Genomic DNA, 26,525 nt, shown 5'->3' with positions numbered 1-26,525 from the left:
GGCATCACAAAGGGAAGCGATATGTAATTTAATGGCTAATCCTACGAAATGATGCCTCTCACCTATCACTTCCAAACTCCTCATTTCGCCTGCGCCTGGTTATGCTACTAGTCCTGACCGGAGGCTGAATACCTCTCAAAGAGAGAAGCGTCAGTGAAATGGAAGGAAACGAATGAAATGAGGTGAGAAAAATCTGGTTTGTGGCTGGCGACATTTGATCAGTCATAAATCGTATTACCAAAAATTCAGCAATAATGCCTCAGATGATGAGCAGACAATAAGTCGAGGAAATTCATATAGTTTTTAGTAAATAATTATTTTTAATTTTTGTTTTCCTTTTTTTTTTTGTTATATTCAGTGAACCTTTTTATCGCCAACCGAAATGTGCCGCCTAAGTTGAGCATATTTGGCTCACGTCTGCTTCATACTTAATTTCTTCATACTTTGTATACTCAATTCAATTTTTATTAGAGTCGTAAGCGCTGGCTGTTAGTTCTCTCTTTTATTTTATATTAGATTTTAGATTCTTGTTCCACTTAATAAAAGAGGCAGAATAATAATAATGAAATTCAATTATTGTATTTTTTTTTACTCTATATTGGAGTTTAATTCACATTCACGCATGTGTGGCACTTTAGTTAAAATTAAGCAACTACAACAACTTAAAAGTTGACGCCAAAAAAACTACGTTTATCCATAACAAACAAATTAAGTAGTTTCCGCCAACTAATACGAAGAAATGCTAATGAAGCGCCAATAAAAAAATAGAAACTGAAGCAAAAAAACAAAAACATGAAAACTTGAACAATGGAAGAACAAGTGAAGTAAATTAATTGAATAAGAGCTGTAAATTAAAGCTAAGAAAAAAGTATTGGTGGCATAGCACAAAGTCAAAGGCAAGCTCGGCTGCCGAAAAATGCTCTGCAAACCGCACAGTGGCGCTGTAGACGACGCTAAACCGCAACTGTTTTTATTTTCTTGGAAAAAATGATCAGATCACTTCTCTGTGCTAAATAGTACATAACATTTCTAATTTAGAAAATATAGTGCAATAATTGAACAAATGCAAAAAAGAAGTATCAACAAATTTGGTGGTCTGTTAAATAATCGCTTGACAATGCATTAAGCTGTAATACGTAAATACATTTGTCTGTATGTATGTAAAAACTATTTTTTTTTTGCAAACAGTTAGATAATAAATAGTCGAAGATACTCAGAAAAATAAATAGTCAAAGTTACTCATTTTTCTTTCATTAATTTTTCTTGCTTATAAGTGAACGTTGAGTTAAATATTTATTATTTCCTTTCTTTGAATTTTGCATATAAAATTTATTCACGTATTTGTTGTTGGAAAATGTAGGGGTAGTATAAAAAATTTTAAATAAAAACTTGCTTGTGCAATAAACTCAATTTCATGAACTGCAGAAAGTTCAATAGTTTCCTCTACATGGGCATTTAACTCCACTTCTGTTAATTACAGCGCTGTTCGGTATGGATGTTGCTCAGATGTTACGCATCATTTATGCAAGCACTATTCACGGAATATATGTTTCAAGTTATTTTTACTTAGCAAATATCGAATTTTTTTCGAGCTTGAAGCAATTGTTGTGCGACATGCATCAGAAAGATGAGTCTTGCCGAATTATATCTGTAGAATGTGTTAAGAGGAGTATGAACTTAACAGCGGTGAAGTGCTGCTAGTAACATACATTTCGCTTAATATAAAATGTTGTTAGCAACATGCATTTAGCTAAACGTAAAATGTTGCTAGCAACATGCTTTCTGCTTGCCGTAAAATGTTGCTAGCAGCATGCATTTGGCATGCTGTGAAATGTTGCTAACAACATTGATTGTGAAATGGGAAGAAACGCCGAATTTTTTTAGCATCGCTCCTGAACCAATTGGCAATTTTTTTTATAATGACGTAAAAAACTATGAAGAAGATTTAATTACACTCTTTGCGAAGACGTTTCGCTACCAAAAAAAGAAAATTGCTTTGAAAATGAAAATTGAGCTATAAATAATGAAATCAACAATAATGAACACAAAAAAAAATAGTCAAACCTGTTCAAAGCGTTGAGCTTCTATATTTTATTGCGGGCTGCACTTAATTTTACGCCATAAACATGTTGCCAGACACATGTTGCGCTACATATTAACTGTTGCTGAATTTGGTCGAAGTGCATGAAAACCGTTATATTTTTAATTTATGGCCGCATGTTTAAATAAATTTTCAAGAGAATTTCGAAAAAATTTGTATCGTTGAAAAATTATATTTTCTAAAGCAAATGCTCTAAAAATTTGTAATGGCAAAATGTATGCGACTAATTCAGTTAAGCAATTTTTTTTTTCAACTTGACAAAAAAGGTACTAAGAAATAAATTACTAACATTCTGCAGCTCATTCCAACACTTTTTCAAAACAAAATACGTGAATAAATTTATTTATGCAAAAATAAAAAAAATAAAAGGAAACAATTAATGCCAACAAACTCTACAACAGCAAAGTTTAGCGCTTTTGCATGCAAAATTTAGGAATTTTGGAAAATTTTCTCTTCTTAAACCTCTTACAATTTTTTGCCAATTGTGCAACTATTTTTCAACACTTTTTCCATTTTCCATTCAAAGCCGCTGCTGTTAAATTAAGTGGCGTTGCATTTCTTTTTTGACGACATCCCAAAGGTGGAAGGTAGGCAAATCACTTTGTTTCTAATTTTTATTTATTTTTGTTTTTTTGTTTTTGTTCTGCTTACCACTTATAGATTTACATACATACATGTGTATGTGCCATTAGGAAATTTAACTGTGTATTTTCGGTAAGTAAATCCTTTTGTTTTTCGCTACACTTTTTATTATTTGTTATTTGTTTTGTTTTTTGTTTTTTTTATTATCGCTACTTAAAAAATCTAGCAAACTGGGTTGCCGCCGCTGCTGCCCTTACGCTTAAGTACACATGCACTTAAATACATTCTTCAGTACTTATTATTTTCTTAAATTTTCTTTCATTTTTTTCTTTATTTTTCATATTTTTTGCTTGTGTTTACAGTCGAATATATGGATGTTGGTGATGCCACTGTGTCAGCATGTCGCGCCACAACACCGCGACGTCCCCCCAAAACCGCCCACAACAAAGCCAATCGATTCATCACGAATGTGCGAGCACAATTGCTTGCTACTACTATTTTCTTTTCATACACTTTTTGTTAGTAGTGGATTTTAGTACTTTTTTCGTCCAATAAAAAAAAAAAAAACTATACTTATTTATGTTTTACAAACTAAGAGTCATAAAAATGGCAACTTTCAAATACGTTGAATATGTTTCTTGTTGTTGTTTTTGCTTTTCGTTGATTTTTCGTTGGGTGTAGCAGTCTAAGTAACTAAATACATATGTACGTAGGTATGAGCGCAATAATAATGAGAGTGCAGCAGGAATGCTTGAATGAATGCATGAGTGCGTGATTTGCTGCATAATGCAAATGCGTGTAAAATGAATGTGAGCGAGTGTAAGTCCCGATTTACACAAAGAGACATATGAAAGGGAGACACTAAAAATTCTCTTTTGACATTTCATTCGCGGCCAAACGAGAAAAATTATTTTAGGCAACATTTGTTGCCTTTGACGTTTACTTCTTTAAGTCTGACAATTCGGATAAGAAGCACAAAGCATATCGCTAGTAAGTGAAACAGAAACTCTTCTCTCTTCCCCGTTCGTCCTTGTCCAATGAACAAAATATTTCTCTTCCAAATGCTTCCTTATGTAAATCGGGACTAAGCGGCAAATACAGAATGTTGCATGCAATATTTGTTTGCAGATAAATACACAACAGTGTAACAGCAGTGCAATGTCAATTGTATAAATACATACATAAGTGTGTATATGTAAAAAAAGTAGAGTGGAGCGAGTGTGTGGAAATTTAATTTTCCATTGGCATAGCACTGAAAACTTGCATTTATGAGGGCTAATAAAAACCACAAAATATTACTTTCTTAGATCGGTCGTTTTGAGGTGCCCCTTGCGAAATCAAATTCAAAAAAATAAATGAAATTTTGCACAGATACCTAATCTATTTCATGTACCAAAAATTGTAGCTTTCCGGACCGCAACTTTGTTTTAAATGGCAGACTTAAAAAAGTAGAAAAAAATATTAAATAAAAAGAAATAAAAAAAGCACCACAACTGATTCTCCCAGCTTTTCACTGCAAGTCATTTGATGTCATTAAATGTGCCCAAAAGACTTAATAGCGTTAGACGTTAGAACGTCGTGAAAATGCTTTCAAATCATGGTGTAAATATTTTTACAGGTGTGATAAATATCAGACCGTTAACTGGATCTCAGCGTATTTCACAAAAACAGCTGATAGGCTGACGTAACTAGGGTCACGAAGCGGTGAGCTTACGAAAAACTAAGATTGTGTTAGTGATATACAAAAAAAACAACACAGTCTCCACTCATCTACTTCGTTGCCATCTAAACAACGACTGATTGGATGAGTGTGTGAATATATGCGAAATGATCGTGCAGAATTCGGCTGCAGAGGGCCCTGTGAAGTTATAGTCAAAAGAATTGAGAAGGTGGGGCCAACAACATACCGTTACTTGGCTCTCCGAGAATTTAAAAAAATCAGTTGATGGTCTGACATAGCAGGGGTTGTGAATCGGGTTGTTTATGAAAACACTAAAAATGTGTTAGTGATAACAGTGAGAAAAAATTAACACATTGTCACTTCGTTGCCGTCTGAACAACGACTGATTGGACGAGTGTGAGAATACGCGTGAGACGATCGTACAGGAATTCGGCTGCCGGCTCTCTAAGTGACTTGGCAGCCAAAGTTCCCCTCACAATTTACTTTTTCACCATAGTTAAAGAGCAAACCTGGTAAAACTATCATTCTGACTTTGAAATCAATGCGCACACTAACAACAATCAAGAGAATATCGTGGCAAAGTTACCAATGCACGTTTGTAGATAAATGTAGGTACATAATTTTGCGAACTTAAAATAAAAAGTGTGTATTTATTTAAAAAAAAAATGTTTCGAAAAATTATTCCTGTCGAGGGCACCTCTCAACGCGATGAGGCAAATAATATTTTGCAGTACTCGGATAGATTGGCAAATTTCTGCATTTTAGTCAAAAGAGATTTAGAAAAAAAATCGATCCATTATAATATACAAATTCACTGCTATAAGGATTATATGTAGATTGCATGCAACATTAGTGTAGGTGAAAAATCGCGTGACGACATTTTTCTAAAAATTGTTGCTAAAAAGCATAATAAAAATCTGTGTTCGAATGCGTGCATGGGTGTGTATGTGTGCGTTTCTATGGATATATGTGTGTGTGTGGTGCAGTTGCTGATGATGCTTGTGTGCTTGTGTGCTCGTATGGTTAAGTTACGGCGCTCATTTTGATTATTCTTCTGGGTTCCTTCTATTTTTTTCTTCTTCTTCATTTTCTTTTTACTTATAGATTATACTTAGCTGCTTAAAAATAAAAATAAAAAGTGTTTTGTAAAACATTCAAATGTTCCTCTCTTAACATTTCTGGCTTTAGTGTGTGGTTGTGTGTTTCGTTCTATATACTTTTATGCGTGAAAAGTGTTTGCATTTGTTCTTTTCGTTTTAGTTGGGCTGCACTTTTACCACATGCATATATACCATATGCATGTATGGATGTATATATAGTAAGTATATAGTATTTTCACAATACTCTCTCTTTCTCACTCCCTCTCTCTCTATCTGCTCCTTCCCGTATTGTTCACTTTTCCCACTCGCTATTCTGTTAATTATTAGACGATAATTTCGCGTATGACCCGTCGATTCCGTGAATTTGGCGTTGACGAGTATTCACCCTCGAAACTATCATCATAGCTGAGAGACATGTGCTGCTGTGGCGGTATCACTTCATCTTGTTCCATATGCTCCATATTATAGGGGTTGGGTAGGCCGCTTACGTCGTGATATGGTGAATCTGTGAAGAGAATAGCAAATGAAGAAAAAGGCGAAATTAGTAGGGTTTAAGATAAATGTAACGAATAATTTGCAGTTTGATAAAAAAAAATATTTTAAATAATTTTATATAATTGCATTTTTTTTTTCAACTTTGCCGTAGTGCTTGGACTAAAAGTGCTAAAAAATATAAGCAAACTTTTAAAGCAACGGAATTTCACAAAGGATAAAAAAAATTTATTAAAATAAATTAAGTAAAAAATACATAAAATCAATCATAATAGTTTTATAATATAAAAAAATACACAACAATTTCTGAAGTGTCAGATCTCAAAAAATGTTTAATTTTAAGCCGACATCTTCAGCCTAACAGCCGACATTGCAAAGTATGTAAAAAATTAAAAGGCATTTTAATAAGGCTTTTCTTTCACGGAATTCACATATCGCCCATTTATGAGTAGATATGTCCTCAGGCCCATTTCCGAACCAAGGCTTACATACACAAGACTTTGAGGTATATCATTCAAGAAGATGTGTTCTAGAGTTGGGTGATTGGTTTCCACTGGTAAAGAGAACTAATGGGAATTTTTTATTCAGGATCGTGTTTACTATTTTCTTTGTGCTTTGAAATGACCGAATATATTAACTTAACTTTTTTAAATTTTCTCTTTATTTTTAAGATAATTTAAGTTAACTTTTATGACTAAAGAAGTTAGAAATTTTACGTAAATATGGGGGTTTCTTATAACGGGTGATTTTTAGCTATTATCTTTTTAAACTGTAGGTTTAAACAGCTGACGCACGTTTCGTGTTTTGTTTCACTGTCAAACATCTTCAGTTTGGTCTATAATTTAACCATGAACCGACTTACAAACGAACAACGCTTGCATATCATTGAATTTTATTATAAAAATGGGTGTTCTGTTAAGAAAGTTTATCGCGCGCTTCTTCCATTTTATGGCCAGTTTATTGCCACTCGAGCTATTGTGACTAAATTTAGAACCAAACTTATATTACTGGACATCAAACCACCAACACGCTTACGTAGAGTGCGAACTGAAGAAAATATCGCAGCTGTATCAGCCAGTGTGAATGACGACCATCAATTATTGATTCGTCGCCGTTCGCAGCAATTGGGCCTCTGTTACTCAACAACTTGGAAAATTTTGTGACAGGATTTAGGTGTGAAGCCTTTCAAAATACAGCTGGTGCAAGAAAAATTGTGTTCAGCGACGAAGCTCATTTTTGGATCAATGGGTACGTAAATAAGCAGAATTGCCTATTTTGGAGTGAAGATCAGCCAGAAGAATTGCAAGAGCTACCAAAGTATCCAGAAAAGGTCACAGTTTGATGCAATTTATGGGCTGGAGGAGATATCATTGGACCATACTTCTTCAAAGATGCTGCGAATCGTAACGTAACTGTGAATGGTGAGCGCAAAATGCAAGAGCTTGAGTTGCATGACATGTGGTTTCAGCAAGACGGTGCCACATGCCACACAGCACGCGTAACAATGGACTTATTGAGAGGCGAGTTCGGTGAACATTTTATTTCACGTTCGGGACCTGTCCATTGGCCACCCAGATCGTGCGATATAACGCCTTTAGATTATTTTTTGTGGGGCTATGTTAAAGCTCATGTCTATTCAGACAAGCCTGCTTCAATTAACGCATTGGAAGACAACATTAAAGCATTTATATGTGAGATACCGGCCGAAACATTGGAAAGAGTATGCCAAAACTGGACTAAGCGGATGGACCATTTGAAGCGCAGTCGCGGTCAACATTTGCATGAAATAATCTTCAAACATTAAATTATATGGACTGCACCATCGATTTAAATAAAAACTTTATGCATTTTTCTGAATTTTACGTGTGGTTTTTTGAAAAACTTTCCTATAGATCTTAAAAAAGCACCCTTTACAAGTAAAACCTTTCAGTATTTCACACAAAACACAAAGAAACCAAAAACAAAAAAAAAACAAACAGCTTAACAAAGAAATCAAAATTATTATGAAATATTTTATTGAGTGGAAATGGTGTTTATTGATCTAGAATAGCTTAATTTAGTTTCTGATACATTTACATGTATTTTTCATTATTTGCATTTGTTTTTGTATGACAGTTGGTTTTTTTGGTTTTTTGCATGTATGACGTATGCATGCATGTGCATATATAAGTGTATGTGTGTGCACGTGTGTGTGTATAATTTATTATTCATGTTCCAATAATTGGATTAATTTCGTCTATTTACCATATTTGGTTTGTGCCATAAATTCAATACAAACTTACTTCAGGCGCTCTCCGTTAGAGCGTAACATCCTGTATTATATCCGCTTTACGATTGCAAGCATTAATAGATAAAGATAAGTGATAATATTTATAAATGAATTGAATGTGAAGCGTTAATTAATATTTGCCTTTTATTCTATATACAATGCATTTGTAGATATGTAATCATGTAAGTCTATGGAAGTATTACGAAAGAATAGCATAAATTATTTCAATTCAGATTAATATAATATATTAGCATATATGTATCCTATGTATCTATGTACATATGCATAGATATAATACAATTGTGGGTAAGTATGTGAAAATGTATTTTAAAGGACACACAAGCACGTTTGATGCAGCTTTTAGCCCTTTTGCCAATAAAAGGAAGGCAATATTTCATAGACACAATCTAAAGTACATCTCAACGAATATAAGAAAATGCTAATTCATTCACGCATACAAACGAATTTCAAATTCTGCACTCGTCAAAAGTTGATTGAAATACACATAAATATTTTTGCATAAAGTAGTGGAGAAATCAGAATGACCCAAATATTTTTACCTATATAAGAAAGCAGGTAAATGCACCCCAAAAGCATATGGCATAGCACAGACGATGTTTTTAAGGGAAAGTAGGGTTATTTATGAAACCCAAAAAAACAAAAAACAAAAAAAAGAATCTGTCAATTTATGCTTTGTTTACAAGCCATTTAGTATCTACGTGTCACAGTATTTTCTACAATGTATATTAAAAAAATCAAATATCGGGCAATGATTGAATTTTTATGTTTGGAAGGTTTAAAAGCAAAGGAAATTTATGAACGAATGCTGAAAGTGTAAAAGAACTTTTCGCTTTTCGCCATCAATTAATACAGTAGAAAGATGGGTTGCTGAAGGTGAACATGCAATCACAGAAGCCTTGAAGACAAGCAACGTCAAGGACGTCCAATAACAGCAACAACGCCAGAAATCGTGGCAAAATTTCAGGATATCCTGCTGGAAATTCATCGAGTGACTGAAAGGCATTTAGTAGAAGTCCTAAGCATCTCATTGGGCAGTGTAAGCAATATTTTGAATGAAATATCGGGTTTCAAAAAGCTGTGTGCCCGATGAGTGTCGCATTCGCTAGTAATGTAACAAAAAAAAAGAATGGAATGCGACTTTCTTAGCAACATTTAGAGCGTTTTCGAAAGGATAAAGAGGATTTTGTGCGTCGATTAATCGCTATGGAAGGGACTTGGGTCTATCACAATGAGCCTAAATAAAAACAAGAGACTAAAGAGTGGTGTGAACCTGGTACTTCGACTCCGAAAACAATCCAGACATCGGTCAAGAAGGTTTGTGAGATGCGAAAGGAATTTCGTTTGTGGGTTATTTGCAAACTGGTAAAAGTAAAATATTTTTCATTGCAATTAATATAAATAAATAAATATGTATATTAAATAAATAAATAAATACAATAAATTCTATATTATTGAAATCTTTTAGATCATCTGAAGCAAAACATTCATGAAAAAATACCCAGATTGCAAAATAATTATTTTTCATCAAGACAATGCACCATATCACAAGAGCATTTCGACAATGGCTAATATCCATGAATTAAAGTTCGAATTTAAGCCGATAGCCCTGGTAGCTAGAGCTTTTATCTTAGATTAATCTATAATTTTAATTATATTTTAATAAATAATAATAATAATAATAAAGTTCGAATTGCTGGAACATCCACCGTTTTGACCCGATTTGGCCCCTAACTGCATCTATCTCTTTCCAGATCTAAGAAAATCCATGCGTGCAAAGCGTTTTTCATCATATGATGAGGTCATAACAGCTGTGGAAGCATATTTTGCAGTCCTTCGCGATTCTCACTTCAGGCATGGAATTCATAAATTTGCGTTGCTATTCAGGGAGACTACACTGAATAATAAAGTTTATTTCAAACCATAAAATTGCGTTTTTCTTATTGAACTGAAAAACTTATTGAACAACCTAGTATACTCGAATTTTTATGTGGAAGAAGCTTGTAACACTCTTGTGTTGAAATCAAAGGCTTTCCATACCAAGTTCGTGAATTCTTGTTAGAAAAAAAATCGTTGAGCGAAATTCTACACTGAGCTTTATTCTCGAATGCACGTTTTTCATCGATCTCGAAGAAATGTGTTTGAACTACGTCGTCGGCTTATAAAATGCAACAAACCGCAAATATACGTGTATACGGTGAGTCACCTAAGATTTCTTACCGCTCCAAACACAGCAATTCTGCGTAGTCACAAAGCCATTGAACCGCATATAAGCCTAATCAGTGATGATTTTTTTGTTGGTTAGCGAAGTACCCTCAAACATAAGCAAGGTATCAGTGACTTTTTCAAATAATTGTAATTCTTATTCATTTTATATATATTTCTTATATTCTCGCTATTCACTCCGTTTATAAAACTTTGAATGATGCACTAGAGCTATCAAATATAATATAACGCATGCGACGACAGCACCCAGCAAAACCATTCAAGAGCTTCCAGCGTAAAAAAAAACTAAAATTAAGTGAATTAAAAGCAGGAATTGCAAAATCAGAATGATAAATACTTCAAAACTTGAAAAATTCTAATGGATATATCAAAGATACAAATGCAGGCGTGAATGTCTGCATGAGTGACTGGTTGGAGGGCAGCAAGGATTGAAATAACAAAAGGAAAAACTCGAAACTGTAGGACTTCGAGCAACAATTTGGTAAGAAGTTCGAAGGAGTAGCAGCGATAGTGGCAGCAGAGGAAAATCAGCTGTTGGAGTCGTTAGGTAGAGAATTTGAAGTACAGACGAGCGCGCCGATACACAAGAAACAAATAAAAATGGAAATTTGAATGCTTACATCTGTGTGAAGGTAGCAAATACATAAGCGTGTTAATGTGTGTATGCATTGTAAGTATGTGGGTGTACCAGGTGATGGCTTATCAGGCACAAAACATCGAGGCTTTTCCTTTTTAATTATGCATAAATATATGTATGTCGCTGGTATATGCATTAGGGTGGGCCAAATTAGGCACTTCTTCACACAAGGTGATTGAAAATAGTTGACATAAATTCGAAACATAAAGGGGTTAGGGGTAGTCAGAATTAAAAAAATGGATTTTTTTCGCATTTTGTAGAATAAAACAAAAATAGTCAGCTGCGCCGTAGAGGGGGGCAATTACGTCGGCTGAACGCAATGATACATTCTTGCTTCGGCTGACGGTCTTCCCACCGCTATAAACGCAGCTGACCATCATTTTTATATTTTCATTTGTATCCAAAATTATGTACAAAAATTTCAATCGGCATAACTAGTTTTACTTTTTAATTTATTTTGCAAGTTCGCCTGTTAAGCTGACGTATTTTCCCCCCTCTACGGCGCAGCTGACTATTTTTTTTTATTCTACTAAATGTCAACAATACACAAAAAAAATTTCAGCCGGTATAAAATGAGTTGTTAAAAATTTTTTTTCGACACGTTTCGCAGCATCCCACGCATGTACCCACCGCTACTGGACCAGCTGACGGTTGGTTTCGTCATCCATTGGATGGCATCTGCCTTCAGTATTAAAATCAGTCGGCATGAAATGAGGTCAAAATAACCCCTGGCTCCCGGACTATAATAAGTTTAAAGAATTTTAACGGGTTGTTCTATCGAGTAAAACTGTGCTTCCGTCTACTTGAAAAATATCAAAAAGATGACATCCAAAAAAAGGTATCGTCTAGGAATTACTCGCTTACTGACATCTAGGTATCAGCTTTGAAAGGCCCTACATTTTTATAAAAAATTAATGAAAATTCAAAAACAAAAAATTACAGGAAAGTAGTCAAAGCTTGCAAAAATATCGCGATCCTATACTTCTGACCGTTAGATGAATGTATGGGCAGTATTGCTACGACATTAAAGGCCGCAATTATGAATTACCCTTATGCAGATGCGTACATATGTACATATGTATGTGTACGTATTTATGTGTTACTTTCCTCTGCCACAGAAATGTATGAATTTGTATAATTTTTAATTAAAATAGAAAATGCACGTCCGCATGCAAGCAATCACAGCAAATGTGCATGCAGAGCAAAAAACAACAAAAACAACTACAATACATAAAATATGTATGCATATATAACGAAAATATTCATTGCAGTTAAAGCAAGAGAAAGGAAAGCAACACCAGCTGCTGTCATTCAAAGATAATTCACATAACATTCACATACACACACACACTCATATATGTAGATATAGCAAGGAAGTCAACCAATCTGTGTGCGTGTTGAAGCCTTTATGCAGCTGCTGGACACTCAAACAGTCAGACAAAATAACAGTGATTACCGTTGGAGGAGCAGGTGCAGGTAGTGTAGAGTCAAATGTGACCAGCATTAATGTATTTAAAATTTGAGAATTTTAAACCAAACACAGTTAGATATGAGCACACACAAATAAACTTTTTAGAAAATATTCTACGGCATTCATTACTTTGCGCTTCATATATTTTTCTAATAAAATATGCCATTAAATTCAGGTGCGCCATCAGCAAAGGTAAATTAATTAAATTTTGGACTTTCTATGATGCTTAAGTGACTTATGCTGCTTGCTTGCTATTTCATGCGACAACATGTACGCCTAAATGTATGCAATTCCACAAAACCACAATTTACGCCATTTGCTTATTACTTCATTTGCATGGCGTACCTACATATCTACACTTCTCAACTGGCTCATGAAGTTTCAAAGTAGCGCCACTGTATGCATCCTACATGTTTCGGGTGTTTTTTTAAGAGCTTAAAAGCTTAAAGCCAAACATTATTATTGCTTGCATGATTTTTGTTTTATTCAAATCTGCAGATAATTTAATCGTATTTTATTGTATGAATATGATATCTGACATATGACCGTCGCGGCTACGAGCAACATGGCCCATTCGATCATCTAATATTTGACTAAAATTCTCAATAAAACTGAATAATAAATCTAAAGGAGCCTAAAAATGAATCAGCAAAAATGCGAAACGAACTATGGTCATTGGGCTTCAATTCTTCCCAGAGCTGTATTTTATAGTCACGTCAGCCAAAATCCTTACGTATAATTTTCCACGTAGTCGATGGATAAAGAGCAATAAGTTGAGAATGACGACGAATCGACATTTCGGCGTCTTCTTCAAAACTTCGCTCCAAGGCGTATCCATGTCGCAGTCAGCACAGAATGAAACAAGGTGAGTTCATTCTTTGTTTTTTACTTTTCCACTACTTTGCCTTGACAATCAAAGGTACAAAACATTGTTGTTGGTTTAGTAGCACCACCTTTAATGAAAACGCCTTGCTTCGCTCTCTGAACTTCGCGAATAGGTTTACTTAATTTTTTTTTTTTCGAAGTAAATTTCCACAATTTGGAAGCATTCTTATGGCGTTAAACAATTCATGATGACTTGCTAAATCTTACTGAACAGAAATATCAACACAGCTTGCCATTCTCAGCTGTCAAACTATAGTTATCGATATCGATAGTTCTCACGTACGATCGCGTTGAAAACAGAAAAAGCACAACACCGCCGTACAGTGAGGATTTTTTGACAAATCTTGTTCAAAAATGGCTACAGGATCCAGTTGTTGACCAATTTTAATAATTTTTATCTTAACATGCTCGTGAATGAAGAGAGCTTGTCTAGGTCTCAATTATTTTTTTTTTTATTATGTCAAAACACATCCTGGGCTATCCGCCTAAGAGATTAAATCATCCTCCAACTACCTAAAACCTATGGTGCGCCGGAAAAAAAATTGATGAAATGAAAATGAAAAGTGTTAAATTTCTTTTGAAAATTTGCATAAAGTTTGCAGCTAGATTTATATGATTTTTGTAGTATTTTCATAAGAAAATTATTAAAATTGGATAAGTAATCAATTATCAAGTCGTTGAGCAGTGAAAAGAGGAAAAGCACAAGATCGCCGGAAAAAATTGTGAAAAACCAACCCGATTTTAGAGCCATTCAAACTTTCACTTTATTATACAACACCAAAATTAAATAAGCCATAAAACTGCATACCTCAAAATTTTTCTCAAACTTCTGATTAAAAAGTTTGAATTTTTGATGAAAATTATTAATTTTTTTTTTAAATTTGCAAAAAGTTTGTGACTTGGATTTATAGGATTTTTGTAGAAGAGTGAAATATATACAAAATTATTAAAATTAAATAAGAAACAAATCAATTGACAGAAATTGCCAATAAGTCCATGTGCTACAGTTATTTAATACACTGCCTACTTCCTTGACCTCCTGTGCGCCTCCTGTGAGTTCCGTTGAAAAGCGACTTCATTTTGGTAAATAAAACAGCGATCAGATGTGATATCTAAAGTGGATATTGTAATTTTGGAATAATTTTTTTGTCAAAACCTCTTGCGAAATGAACGAGGCATGAGCAGGCGCATTGGCTTGGTGCAAGATCCAGCTGTTTTCAGCGAACTTGGAATGCACACGGAAAATGCGCGCTAACAGCTGCCACGGAATTTCAACATAGTATTCCACAATCATTGTCAGTCCAGTAGGGACATCTTTAATGAATGATGTTGCCTGGAATATCGAAAGCCGGATCGAAATTGCCATCAATCGCAACTTTTGCCAATCCCTTACCGACAACCGTTGATCTCATTTACGGAGCTTGGAGTCATACTCAAATACATGCTGGGCTCAATTTTTGGATACTCTCACTCATTTTCATGACTTCACCAAATAATTTATTAACTAAAGATAAAAAAACAGATGCACAGCAGACAAACCAAACGCGTTATTGATTTCAAAATCCTACTGAAATTATAGGAAGACCCTCCCTTTTCAGTGCTGCCAATTGCCGACTAAAAACTAATTAATTGTTACACCTCTTACATACTTACTTAACTCTTTACGTTCTTTTTACCTTTTCAAGTTAATATCTTCGCATAAAAACCAACTTCATTCCACAGTTTACTTTTGCCACTTTTCCTTTTCCCAACTTTTCTTCTTCAGCTTTTTTTAATTCCACATATTTCGTTAAATTTAAACCCAATGAAACAATGGCAGCCCAATTACCGGGAAGTCTTTTTGATTGCATTGCATTAAAATTTTAATTGCTTCAATGGTTAGCTTTGAAAAATGCAAGAAAGCCTTGAAGAATAAAAATGAGCTTAGTGGTTTCAACACAATATTTTTCCAAACATTCGTAAATATATTTGTTTGTGTTGAAATATAATCATTCTTTCCTATGGTCCGTAATTTTTCCTAAATCTATGCTGAAAATCATACATACGCACATACAAGCACATATTCATGCAATATTTTTACTTTCCTTGCGGTTAGACAAACCAAAATCAACAAATACCGAGCTAAAGCGAATTTTTGCCTCTTGCAGTTGGCATAAATTGGTTTGGTTTCAACTGAAAATGGACTACAAAGCTTATTAGAACGGCTTAATTTTTGCAAAGAAGAAGTAGTAAAAACCAAAATCAGAAAAACCACATGAAGAAATTACAAATATACACAACATTTTTGGTTTGAAGTGCTCTAGAAACCTTAGTTGAAGGCTTGATTTCGAGCTTTTAAAATTTTTTAAATTGGAAATATTTTAAAAACAGTAGCCGAATACTTCAAAAGAATGCAGTAACTGGAGAGCCATAATCTTGAATCAGTTTAAGTGGTTTTACAAGGTGGCGCAAAATAATCAAGCTATCGGAAGAGTTATTTGACTCTTGTGAAATAGGCAGCTGTGGTATAAAACCAGACAAGTAATGGAGCGCGTGAAGGTCGAAATAAAGATGTTTGTCATTCAAAATATTTTTTTTTATTTAGTAAAGAAGTTATTAAAAAACAAATAAACACCTGGGACGAATAATTTTGCGCCACCTTGTATATAGTAAAGCACTTGATGGTAAAAACAAAGATTCCCAACACTCAAAATCTTTGTTTCTTTATTTTGCAAAAAAGTTACTTAAAAAAAAAAACAAAAAAAAACAGAGGATGATTATTTTTGTGCCACCATGTATATGGTAAAGCACGTGGAGGTCAAAACAAAGATTTCCAACACTCAAAATCTTGGTTTTTTTTTATTTTGCAAAAAAGTTACTTCCAAACATAAAAAATTGGATGATTATTTTTGCGCCACCTTGCACATAGTGAAGTGCGTGAAGGTCAAAATAAATATTTCCTTTAGTCAAAATCATTTTTTTTGTATTTATTAAAAAAATTATTCAAAAGCAAAATTGGATGACTATTTTTGCGCCACCTTGTATATAGTGAAGCGCGTAAATATCAAAATGAAGATTTTCATCATTCAAAATTATTTTTTCTTTCGTTATTAAAAGCATAATTGGATGACTATTTTTGCGCCACTATAGACAAGAAGCGCGTAAATGTCAAAATAAAGATTCCCCCATCACCCAAAATCTGTTTTTTTTTATTTGACAAAAGTTACTCAAAAATAAAATTGGATGATTATTTTTGCGCCACCTTGTATATATGTAGTGAAGCGCGTAAATGTCAAAATAAAGATTTCCATCACTCAAAATCTTTGCTTTTTTTCTTAATTTAACAAAAAAGTTACTCAAAAACAAAATGGGATGATTATTTTTGCGCCACCTTGTACATAGTGAAGTACGTGAATTTCAAAATATAGATTTTCATCACTTAAAATATTGTTTTTTTTTAATTTCGTAAACAAGCTACTAAAACAAACAATTGGATGATTAATTTAGCGCCACCTTATACTTCTGTATTTCATTTTGCCTGTTTTACTTTTTCTAATTTTTTATAAAACTTTACTTTATACTACTATAAAAACCATATAAATGAAACTTTCAAACTTGGCAACAAATTTGCATCAAAATCTTAAGCTTTTCAGTTGCTGCCGTGGTCGCATGGATTGGTGCCTCGCTGCCATTCAGTAGTGCAGAGGTTCCAAACCTCGGACACGAAACACCAAATGACAGAAAAGGGTTTTTCTAATAGCGATCGCCCTCGGCAGACAATGGCAAATGGCAAAGGTTAGGTTAGGTTTACCTGGCTGGCTGAAAGCCATCACATTGATCCTTAGTGGTATCAAATGGAGCTTGACCCTTACGTTTCCGTGTAGTAGGCTTCTTGTAATAAGCTTGCGTCTTTTACGAATCTAAGTAAGCTCTGAAGCTCTAACCCCGAGAGACATTCTAACCTCTCATATTGAAGAACTCCTAAACATTTTATTCGGGTTCTAGCTAATGCAGGGCAAGAGCATAGAAGGTGTTCAAGAGTTTGCCTCTCTTCCCGTTCATTCATTCAAAATCTGCAGCTATCATTGTCTTGTATGTGTATCTTGTATGTGTGCGTCGCTAGCAAATTGTGGCCTGTCAGTATACCTAAGATAGTTCTGCTTTAATTTCTAGACAGGGCTACTACGAATCTGGCGTATTTATGTGCATTCTGTGTACACATTATTTTCGCGGTTTTATAAGCGGCTAGATTATTCCACCTCCTGTCTATCCGTGTTTTCATATCCGTGGCGATGTCATTGTATACCGTATTTAAAGGTTTCAGTATGTCGTTTTCTTGTTCGAATTGTATGCAAACAGCGCTTTTGGCAATCTCATCTACAATTTCGTTTCCTGCAATGCCCGTATTTCTGGGTATCCAATAGATGTGTAACCGTCTGACTGGGGCTAGTCTCTCTATGGCTTCCCTGGTGCTAAGAACGTTTTTGGATGAAATTCCATCTGAGCTTATTCGACAATGGCAAACTTCCGAGTATATTTCAGCCACGAATAAGCTCCTCATAAAAAATCACCTAACGTTTGGAGGCGGCATAAGTCTCGATTTGTGAGAAAACATCAAGACGCGCATTACCAATAGAAGGAGAAGCTCGACCAAATACCCAACAAAGAGTGTAAGTTTCAATTATGTATTTGCATGTATATATATACCAAATATTTCGAAAAATTTTGCGCATGCAGTTTTCTATATTAACTCGTTCAATTTTGGTATAAAAATGTGCTAGTTTGAAGTGGTTCAAACATCGGGTTGATTTTTGACAATTTTATTTCCGGCGGTCTTGTGAAGTTTCTTAAAATTAAAAAAATGTTAGCATGAGTTGTGTGGAAGAAAATGCATGCAACGCCAACAAAAAAAAAAAATAATTATCAAAAATCACGCAAATTGTGAGCCACTTTAAACTGGCACATTTTTATACCGAAATTGAATGGCCAAATTTGTCAAAAAATACTGACTAAAACTTCTTTGAATAACCTCCGGCATACGAGTACATGGGTGGATTTGAAATCGATTGAAGAGTTTGTTATAATTACATATATACTTATACATACATACATACAAGTAGACATGTGCATACAATACATACCTCTTAATTTGCCAAATCGTTGTTTTTGTAAAAGAAAAAAGTTTCTGCTCCTAATATCAAACAAATATCTACCTAAATATTTCTTTATAGTTCGTATTTTATTAAGGATTTTATGCTCCCTTACATGTATGTATATATGGATGTCTGTATGTATATACGTATGTATGTGTGTATGTATGTATATACAAGTACAGGTATCTACACATCATAAGCCAAAAAGAGTTGTTTACTTCTGGCACTACAAACTCCGATGCTGAGGTGGCCTGGCTAGCTGGCAGGCAAATGCATTTATTTGCGGACAGCAAACAGCAATGAAATTATAATCAAAAGGAATTTAGTATTGTGTGTGTGTATGAGTGTGAATGTGTTTGCAAAAACTGCCACTGGACACACAAACAGTGGGCACAACGTAAAGAAGTCAAATCCATTCTCTCCAAGGTTTACCAGCGAATCAACTGATGTGTTTCTACACTAGCAGACAGGCTACATAGAAAGTCGTTTGTTGATGCTGATGAGGTTGCTGCTACGGTAGTGTTAAAACGGGGTGTGTTTATGTGGGCGCCTATACACACATATGTATGCATGTAAATATGTTAAGGCGAATTTCCCCTGTTCGTATATTTGTAGCAAAGTTAACAAATATTTACCAATTGCAATGAAATGACGAGTGTGTGACATAACGGTAATATAAAGCTACAGGACTTGACGCCCATTGCCGACATAAAGCTTCAAAAAAGTTGTTTCTAACAGCAATTGCGCCAGACAATGGAAAATCACAAAGTGCATTTCAGTCATGAAAAAGTTTCACATAAAAACACGATCGGAGGTGACATAAACGAGTAGTAGTCAACAACAATACTCGGACCACTAGCGGAGGAGAAACACGTCCAAATAAATACTTAATAGAGGATGTATGCGCCAATTTTATGGACCAAAAACCATTTATATATATAATTGGCGCGTACACCCTTTTTGGGTGTTTGGCCGAGGTCCTTCTCCTATTTGTGGCGTGCGTCTTGATGTTGCTCCGCAAATGGAGGGACCTACAATTTCAAGCCGACTCCGAACGGCAGATATTTTTATGAGAAGCTTTTTCATGGCAGAAATACACTCGGAGGTTTGCCATTACCTGCCGAGTGGCGACCGCTATTAGAAAACCATTTAGTGAACCAAAAATAAACTGGGACACTTGTTTATTCTGACTTCAATCCTTTAGAAGGGTTCAACTTGAGAACAGCTCAACCAATTTTCAAAAGGCAAAAGCCAATATAAAGTATTCAATTCAGTATTTTATTATAGAAAACGAAAATAATATCACATTTTAATTATCTGGAAGTTTTCCAGTAAACTGAACAATAACTTAATTTTACAACTCAAACAAAAAGTGGGACTCAGGCACATAAAGGGCAATAATGAAAATATGGAAATAAAGGAAAATCGATAAATTAATATTTTGGGCAGTGTTTCTTTGCACTAATTACTACTTGTAGATGTCATTGCTCGGAGTCTACTAGAGTTTGGGTGACATCTCTAGGAATATTTGCCCATATCTCTTCAATGCCTCATTTTGGGTAATTTTTATCTAAAATTTGCGCAGATCAATTCATTCTCGAAAATAATTGTATTCAGTGCTAAGGCTCAAATTGTATGTGGCAAAAGTAACGCATGTGGAATGACACTAAATTACAGCTGATGACACTAAATTACAGCTGATGGTCTATCGACTATCGATACCTTCTGAAAATGTACTTCAAAAGCTGTGAAGAAGTTAAAAATCGTTAAAATTTGTGGACTTCACTTAGGTAAAAGATACATTTTTTTTTTACTTTAATATAATTTACTTCAATTTAAGAAGAAATATGAATTCAAAAATAAATTCTAAAATGTCAAATCGTAACTTTATGTGAATATTAGTTTGTCGTAAAAATTTAACTTTAGTAAATCAAGTTTAAATAACTTCGTTTTAAACAATTTTTACTTCTTTTACTACATTTTTCCATTTATGTAAAGATGTTCGGTGGCTGAGATAAGCAAAAAATAAATGTAAATTTTACTTTTTATTACTATTACCTTTTAATTTTTTACTATTACATTTTTACTTTCAAATCAACTCAGGCATTTCACACAAAACTGCAAAATTAAAAATTTTACGCATTTTGTCGGTAGTACAAAATTTATTTAAAATGTTTATTTTGTTCTGTTCGCTATAAAAGATCTGTAATATTACAATAGTAATTATTATTTAAGGCTTTCCAGTGACCAAAAGAAACTAGCATGCAAGAGCAAAAAGATAGCACGACATTTTTTTTATGCGGAGAAAATGCGAATTATTCGCAAGGGAAAATATTATAAAAAATCAACGAGATTTTTCAGCCCCTTCACAACTCCACACACTAAAATTTAGTAACCTATAAAACTGCGTACCCAAATTTTTTTCTTAAAATCTGATAAAAAATTTCAATATTTTTACGAAAGTTTATAAAATTTTTATAAATCTTGGACAAAGGTAAAAACTTTGATTATTATGGTTTTTGTTGTAGAATGATATGTATAAGGAAAATAGTCGGAATAAAAATTCTAATTAAAAAATTTCAAATTTTTACGAAAGTTTATAAAATTTTTATATATCTTGGGCAAAGTTAAAAATTGTTTACATCATAGTTTTTTTTTATAGAATGTACTATACATTGCATTTATATGGAAAAAATTGGAAAACATTTTGATTAAAAATTTTCAATTTTTACGAAAGTTTATAAAATTTTTAGAAATCTTGGACAAAGTTAAACATTTTTTATTATTATAATTTTTTTTATAGAAAGAACTGTATAAGGAAAATAATTGAAATACAAGTTCTGATTAAAAGTTTTCACATTTTTACGAAAGTTTATAAAATTTTTATAAATCTTGGGCAAAATTAAAATTTTTTTATTATTACAGTTTTTTTTATAGAATGAACTGTATAAGAAAAATAAGTGGAAAACATTCTGATAAAAAATTTTTAAATTTTTAAGAACGTGAATAAAATTTGTATACCTAAATCTTCGACAAAGTTACAAATTTAGATTACTATGGACAACTTTTATTTTTAAGAAAAATAATTCTAATAAAAATTGTCATCAAAAATTTTGAAATTTGTTTATTTAGTTTATATTTATATAAATAAATATAATTTAGTTTATACAATTTTTATACTATAAATCTTGGACAAAGTTAAAATTTTTTTATAGAATGAACTGTATAGTATATTGCATTTATAGGGAAAAAATTGAAAAGCATTCTGATTAAAAATTTTCAAGTTTTTACGGAAGTTTATAAAATTTTTATAAATCTTGGGCAAAATTAAAATTTTTTTATTATTATAGTTTTTTTTATAGAATGAACTGTATAAGGAAATAATTGGAATAAAAATTGTAATTAAAAATTTTCAAATTTTTACGAAAGTGTGTACAATTTTTATAAATCTTGGAATAAGTTAAGCATTTATTATTTTTATAGTTTTTTTATAGAATGAGCTGTATAAGGAAAATAATTGGAATAAAAATTCTAATTAAAATTTTTTTAATTTTTACGCAAGTTAGAAACTTCAATTACTTTGGTAAAAGAATGAACTATATTTTTATATAAAAAAAATAATAATTGAAATAAAAAAATTATAGATAAATAGTCAAAACTTGCTAATTTTTGGTGCCTTTACACTAACTTCGGATGTTGTAGCAGCAGAGCAAATGATTTGATTCCCTTTTCTATTTATTTGAGCTCTAAGAAAATTTCGTATACATTACTCTAAACTATTAATGTTTGTTTAAAGATTTTTACAATCTACGCACCAAACACACAAACAAAATACATTTTTCTTGTCGCTTTTGTTCTACTGCTGCTACCTGCTCAATGTGCCTTGGTATTTAGTGTTTTTAATGAAAAGAAATTTAACATTTTCAAAACTTAGGGTGGGCAGACAGAGCATAGAGTATCTGAAAATGACATCTAATTAAGGTCGAAGTCTGGACAAATAAATAAAACAAAAAATATAAGCAAACATTTTGTGCTCAAAAAATAAATAAAATACAAAAACTAAATATTTAAGGGCCACTAAACTAGTTAAAAAAGTATTTTGCTGAGCTTAAAATATGACCTATTTCTTATCTTTTCTCTTTCTTCGACTTTGAAATTTAAGCAAAAAATTACAAAATTTAAGCTTTTGTAGAAAAATTTTCAAAATTTTTCCTTTTTTATTTTCAAAATATTTTCATTGCTGTCTAAGTGAGATTTTCGAATGGGTGGATAAATAAAAATGCTACACATTTATAAAATTAAAAAAATATATAAATAAAAAATAAAAAAAAAAATTAAAAAAAAAAATAAAAAAAGGTAAAGTAAATACTAAGAAGTAATATGCCTTTGCTTTTAAAAAATCAGTCTAATATCTTTAAATATGCAGTTACACAAAATCATGTAACGCATATACATACATATGTAAATATTTGATATCATACATAAATAAATCCACGTAAATGCTTTTAAGCATTTCCCGAGAAAAATTTTATTTATTATTTAAATGCTGTTATATCAACGTCGACGCCCTAAACAAGTTGCCTACAATTCGTATTAGGCATCGTAAACCTCTTGTGACCTCATCGACCCTTCTTGCTTGGCAGCCGTACCAAATAAACATTCAATACAAAATCCTCTTTTACATTTCCCAATAATAGCTTCACCTTAACAGGGAGTAAAATTTTAAATTTTTTGAAATTTAAAGTGCACACGTATACTGCACACAAACACACACGTTCACAAGTGCACCCGCACTTCAATATATAAATCCATCCATGCAACTGAATTGTGATGTACTTTGGTCATTATTTTCCCTTTTTCCAGTTCCCTTGTTTATTTTTAATACGCTTTGGAGTAGTTCGAGACGAATTTAAAATGCAAAATCAAAAATAAATCCTATTAACACAACTATTTAACATAGTTTCAATTTGTTGCAAATACTTCCATTTTCCCCCTTTTGCTGGCATAGAGCACTGCAAAGCTTGCTCTTGAAAATTTCATTTCGAATTGGCTTTTCTGAAGCAAACAGTATTTATTTAAATAGCACTCGCATCAAGGTAAGGCAATAACTAAAATATTTATGAGAATGCTGGATATTTCCACAACATACGTTTGGCACTCGTGACTCACAGCTGCATTTAAAAAGTTGGAGGCTGACGATTTTAAGAAACTTTTTTTTTTCTATATTAAAAGAAGTTGAAAATATTTTTTTTTTTGGCTCATGAAGGCTCCGCAAGCATATCACTAGGTTCTGAACCCTTACTAGGTGTCAATTCTGCAGCGATTCAACTACGGATTGGCGACTTCATGAGGTCTACCCATAGAAGACGTTGATCTGCGTTGGACTCCTGCAGTGTAGCCAAGTGCTTTATGAAGGAACCAAACAGGAAATTTGCGACCTTTTTCTTAAAACTTAGCAGGAAGGACCTGATAGTGCTGATGGGTATAATCACAGGGCACAATGCCTGTGGTCAACATATGGCTACCATGGGAATCACTGACGACCCAATATGACTATCGTGTCGCGAGAATGAGGACACTTTTGAGAATTTTCTCTGCAGCGTTTTCTAGAACCAGACTAAGGCTGTTCGGTTGAGATAGATAAGGTTCATAATCTTCGGGATCTCTTAAGATTCATCAAAGAATCCGAAAATGTTGCGCAAGTGTGACCTCAAACCAACTTTTCCGTCTTATCATCTATCTATTCTGTCTCTTCATTCTTTCTACTGTAATCTATCTGAGTATAGTTCAATAGATTACCTGACTGGATGCTTCGACTTTCCAATCCTCTACAGAGCTAATCTAATCTATCAAATATATACAATTGGCGCGGCCATTCTCTGTTTGTTGTTTTGTTGAGTTCTACTCGAATCTGTGGTATGCGTCTTGATGGTGTGTCCCAATTGGTACTTGGAGGTTTGCTATTGCGCACCGAAGGGCGACCGCTATAGACGCCTAAAAGCGGCCTTCTCTATTGTTTCATGTTTCATGATCATTATAAGTTTCGAACCCGGAGGTAGAGGGAATTGATCACAAGCCCATTAAGCTACGGCGGTATCTAAAATATACACCTAAGAGTTTTACAAAGATAAGTAAGGTAGGTGGCTGAAACGTGGCATTACCATCTCAACAAACACTTCTTTGAATGCCAAGTAGGTTGGAACTACTTCAGATCCCGGAACTTCGCAGACTCTGAATCTTTGACGGTTTTCAAGAATTACTCGCTGAAACCCGTAAAGAATGGCAGCCGCCGAAAACTAACATAGCTTAGCATAAATGGGCCGCTGGATGTCAAGCTGGATGAGTTAAGCGATAGAATCGTAAAAGCCCTGCCAAAAATTATACATTTTTTCATGGTCGCCTTTTTCAAACAATTTGCAACTCTCTCCCTCCCTTCCAATCTATATACTCTCTTTCCGACCTTATAGAGCTATCGCAATGGGTCCGTTGTGTCCATTGCTGATACATATTTCACGTACTGTGGCGCCACACGGAAAGCATTGCCGCATATAAACAAAAAAAAACAGTTGTTGTTGTCGTGAAAGCAACTGTCGTTGTGTATAAACTGGTTTTTGTTGTTTTTGAAATATATTATAAAATAGATGGTTATTGAAGCAAAAGAGGATTTTAGTAGAATTTTTGGTAATCATAGACGGTGGGCGCGCCCATTACTTCAAGATCAGGACACACATTCATTTTTCAGTACAATTTGATTAAGCCTTTTCTCTCTTCTTTATAGCTTTTATCGAAAAGAAAAGGGTAAAATATAATTGACTCAAAAAACTTAAAGTACATTTATTTTCTGCATTTAATGCCACATGGGACAGTAATGGAGAAGGTGTCTAACGGACTCTTCCTCCTCCTCCTCATTCTTGTAGCTTCCGCAAAAGTTGAAATGAGGTACATTCAATCTTTGAGCATGTCGACCTATCAGGCAGTGCCCTGTGATTAAAGCCACTAACATAGGAATCTTTTTCCTTGACCGATTAGGTGATGCCTTTGAGCGACTAGCCTACTATTTTGGCCAAATTCTTTTTACAGCGTTACATGCCACACTTTCAACCCATCTCGCACTGTGTAGGTGGAGAGAGGTACACCTACAATCTCCATATCAAGAGGTAGGCGAGTGGTAGTGCTCTCTCTCGCTAATTTGCCTGTCTTACTATTCCCTGGTATGTCACAATGCCCTGGCACACATATAATATCAAATGTGTGATAATATTCCGCCATCTCATTAGGAGACGCCCGGCATTTGCGAGCAGTGATGGAATTAGTGACAATACCACTAAGAGATTTAATTGCCGCTTGGCTATTGGAGTAAATATAGATTTCTCTGAAGGTATTCACATTTTTGCTTAACCAGACAGCTACCGCATTAATGGCTAGAATTTTAGAGTGAAATATGCTACAGTGGTTAGGAAGACGAGCCGAAATGCTCACTTTTGGTTTCTTACAATAGACACTAAAGTCAACTCTATCGTTAAGCCTTGAGTAATTAGTAAAAACCCGTAGGCAGTGTTTTCGATCAGGTATGTGTTTAAACCACTCACATCTATCTGAAATTCTAGTTTGGTAGAGGTGCTCTGACGTGTTCTCATTTTTCCTTCTCTTATTCATCAAATAGCACCAAATAAGCTAAAAACTTCACAATTTTTGATGACTTGAGCTTCTCTATTTCAATTTACTATAAAAAATGACGCGAACGCTTAATGAAGCTTCACAGATTTACTAGACATTCGAAGAGGTCGTAAGTTAGAGATCGTAAAATTTTCGCTAAGGCACGAAGGGCATTCACATCCATTCACATTTTTTACACTCTAATTTTCTAATTCCCACATCACTTCAATTTGCATGCCATTCATAGATTTTTAAGCCCTTCAGAGCTTACATAT

At 33.7% G+C, this 26,525-nt stretch overlaps 1 protein-coding gene across 1 annotated transcript in view; it reads right to left on the bottom strand.

Moving 5' to 3' along the window:
* Positions 1 to 1,239: 1,239 nt before the first annotated feature.
* LOC129248420 (cell adhesion molecule Dscam2) overlaps positions 1,240 to 26,525 on the bottom strand; it is a 229,806-nt gene continuing 204,520 nt past the window's right edge. Inside the window, exon 8 of the mRNA XM_054887962.1 lies at positions 1,240 to 5,969. Within this exon, the coding sequence (XP_054743937.1) occupies positions 5,788 to 5,969 (182 nt within the window). The 3' untranslated portion in view covers positions 1,240 to 5,787. The remainder of the gene's footprint in view (positions 5,970 to 26,525) is intronic.

Source organism: Anastrepha obliqua, chromosome 5, assembly GCF_027943255.1.
Source record: "Anastrepha obliqua isolate idAnaObli1 chromosome 5, idAnaObli1_1.0, whole genome shotgun sequence".
NCBI classification, from domain to species: Eukaryota; Metazoa; Arthropoda; class Insecta; order Diptera; family Tephritidae; genus Anastrepha; species Anastrepha obliqua.
Note: the sequence above shows the minus strand (reverse complement) of the source record. Positions and strands in the feature narration are given on the sequence as shown.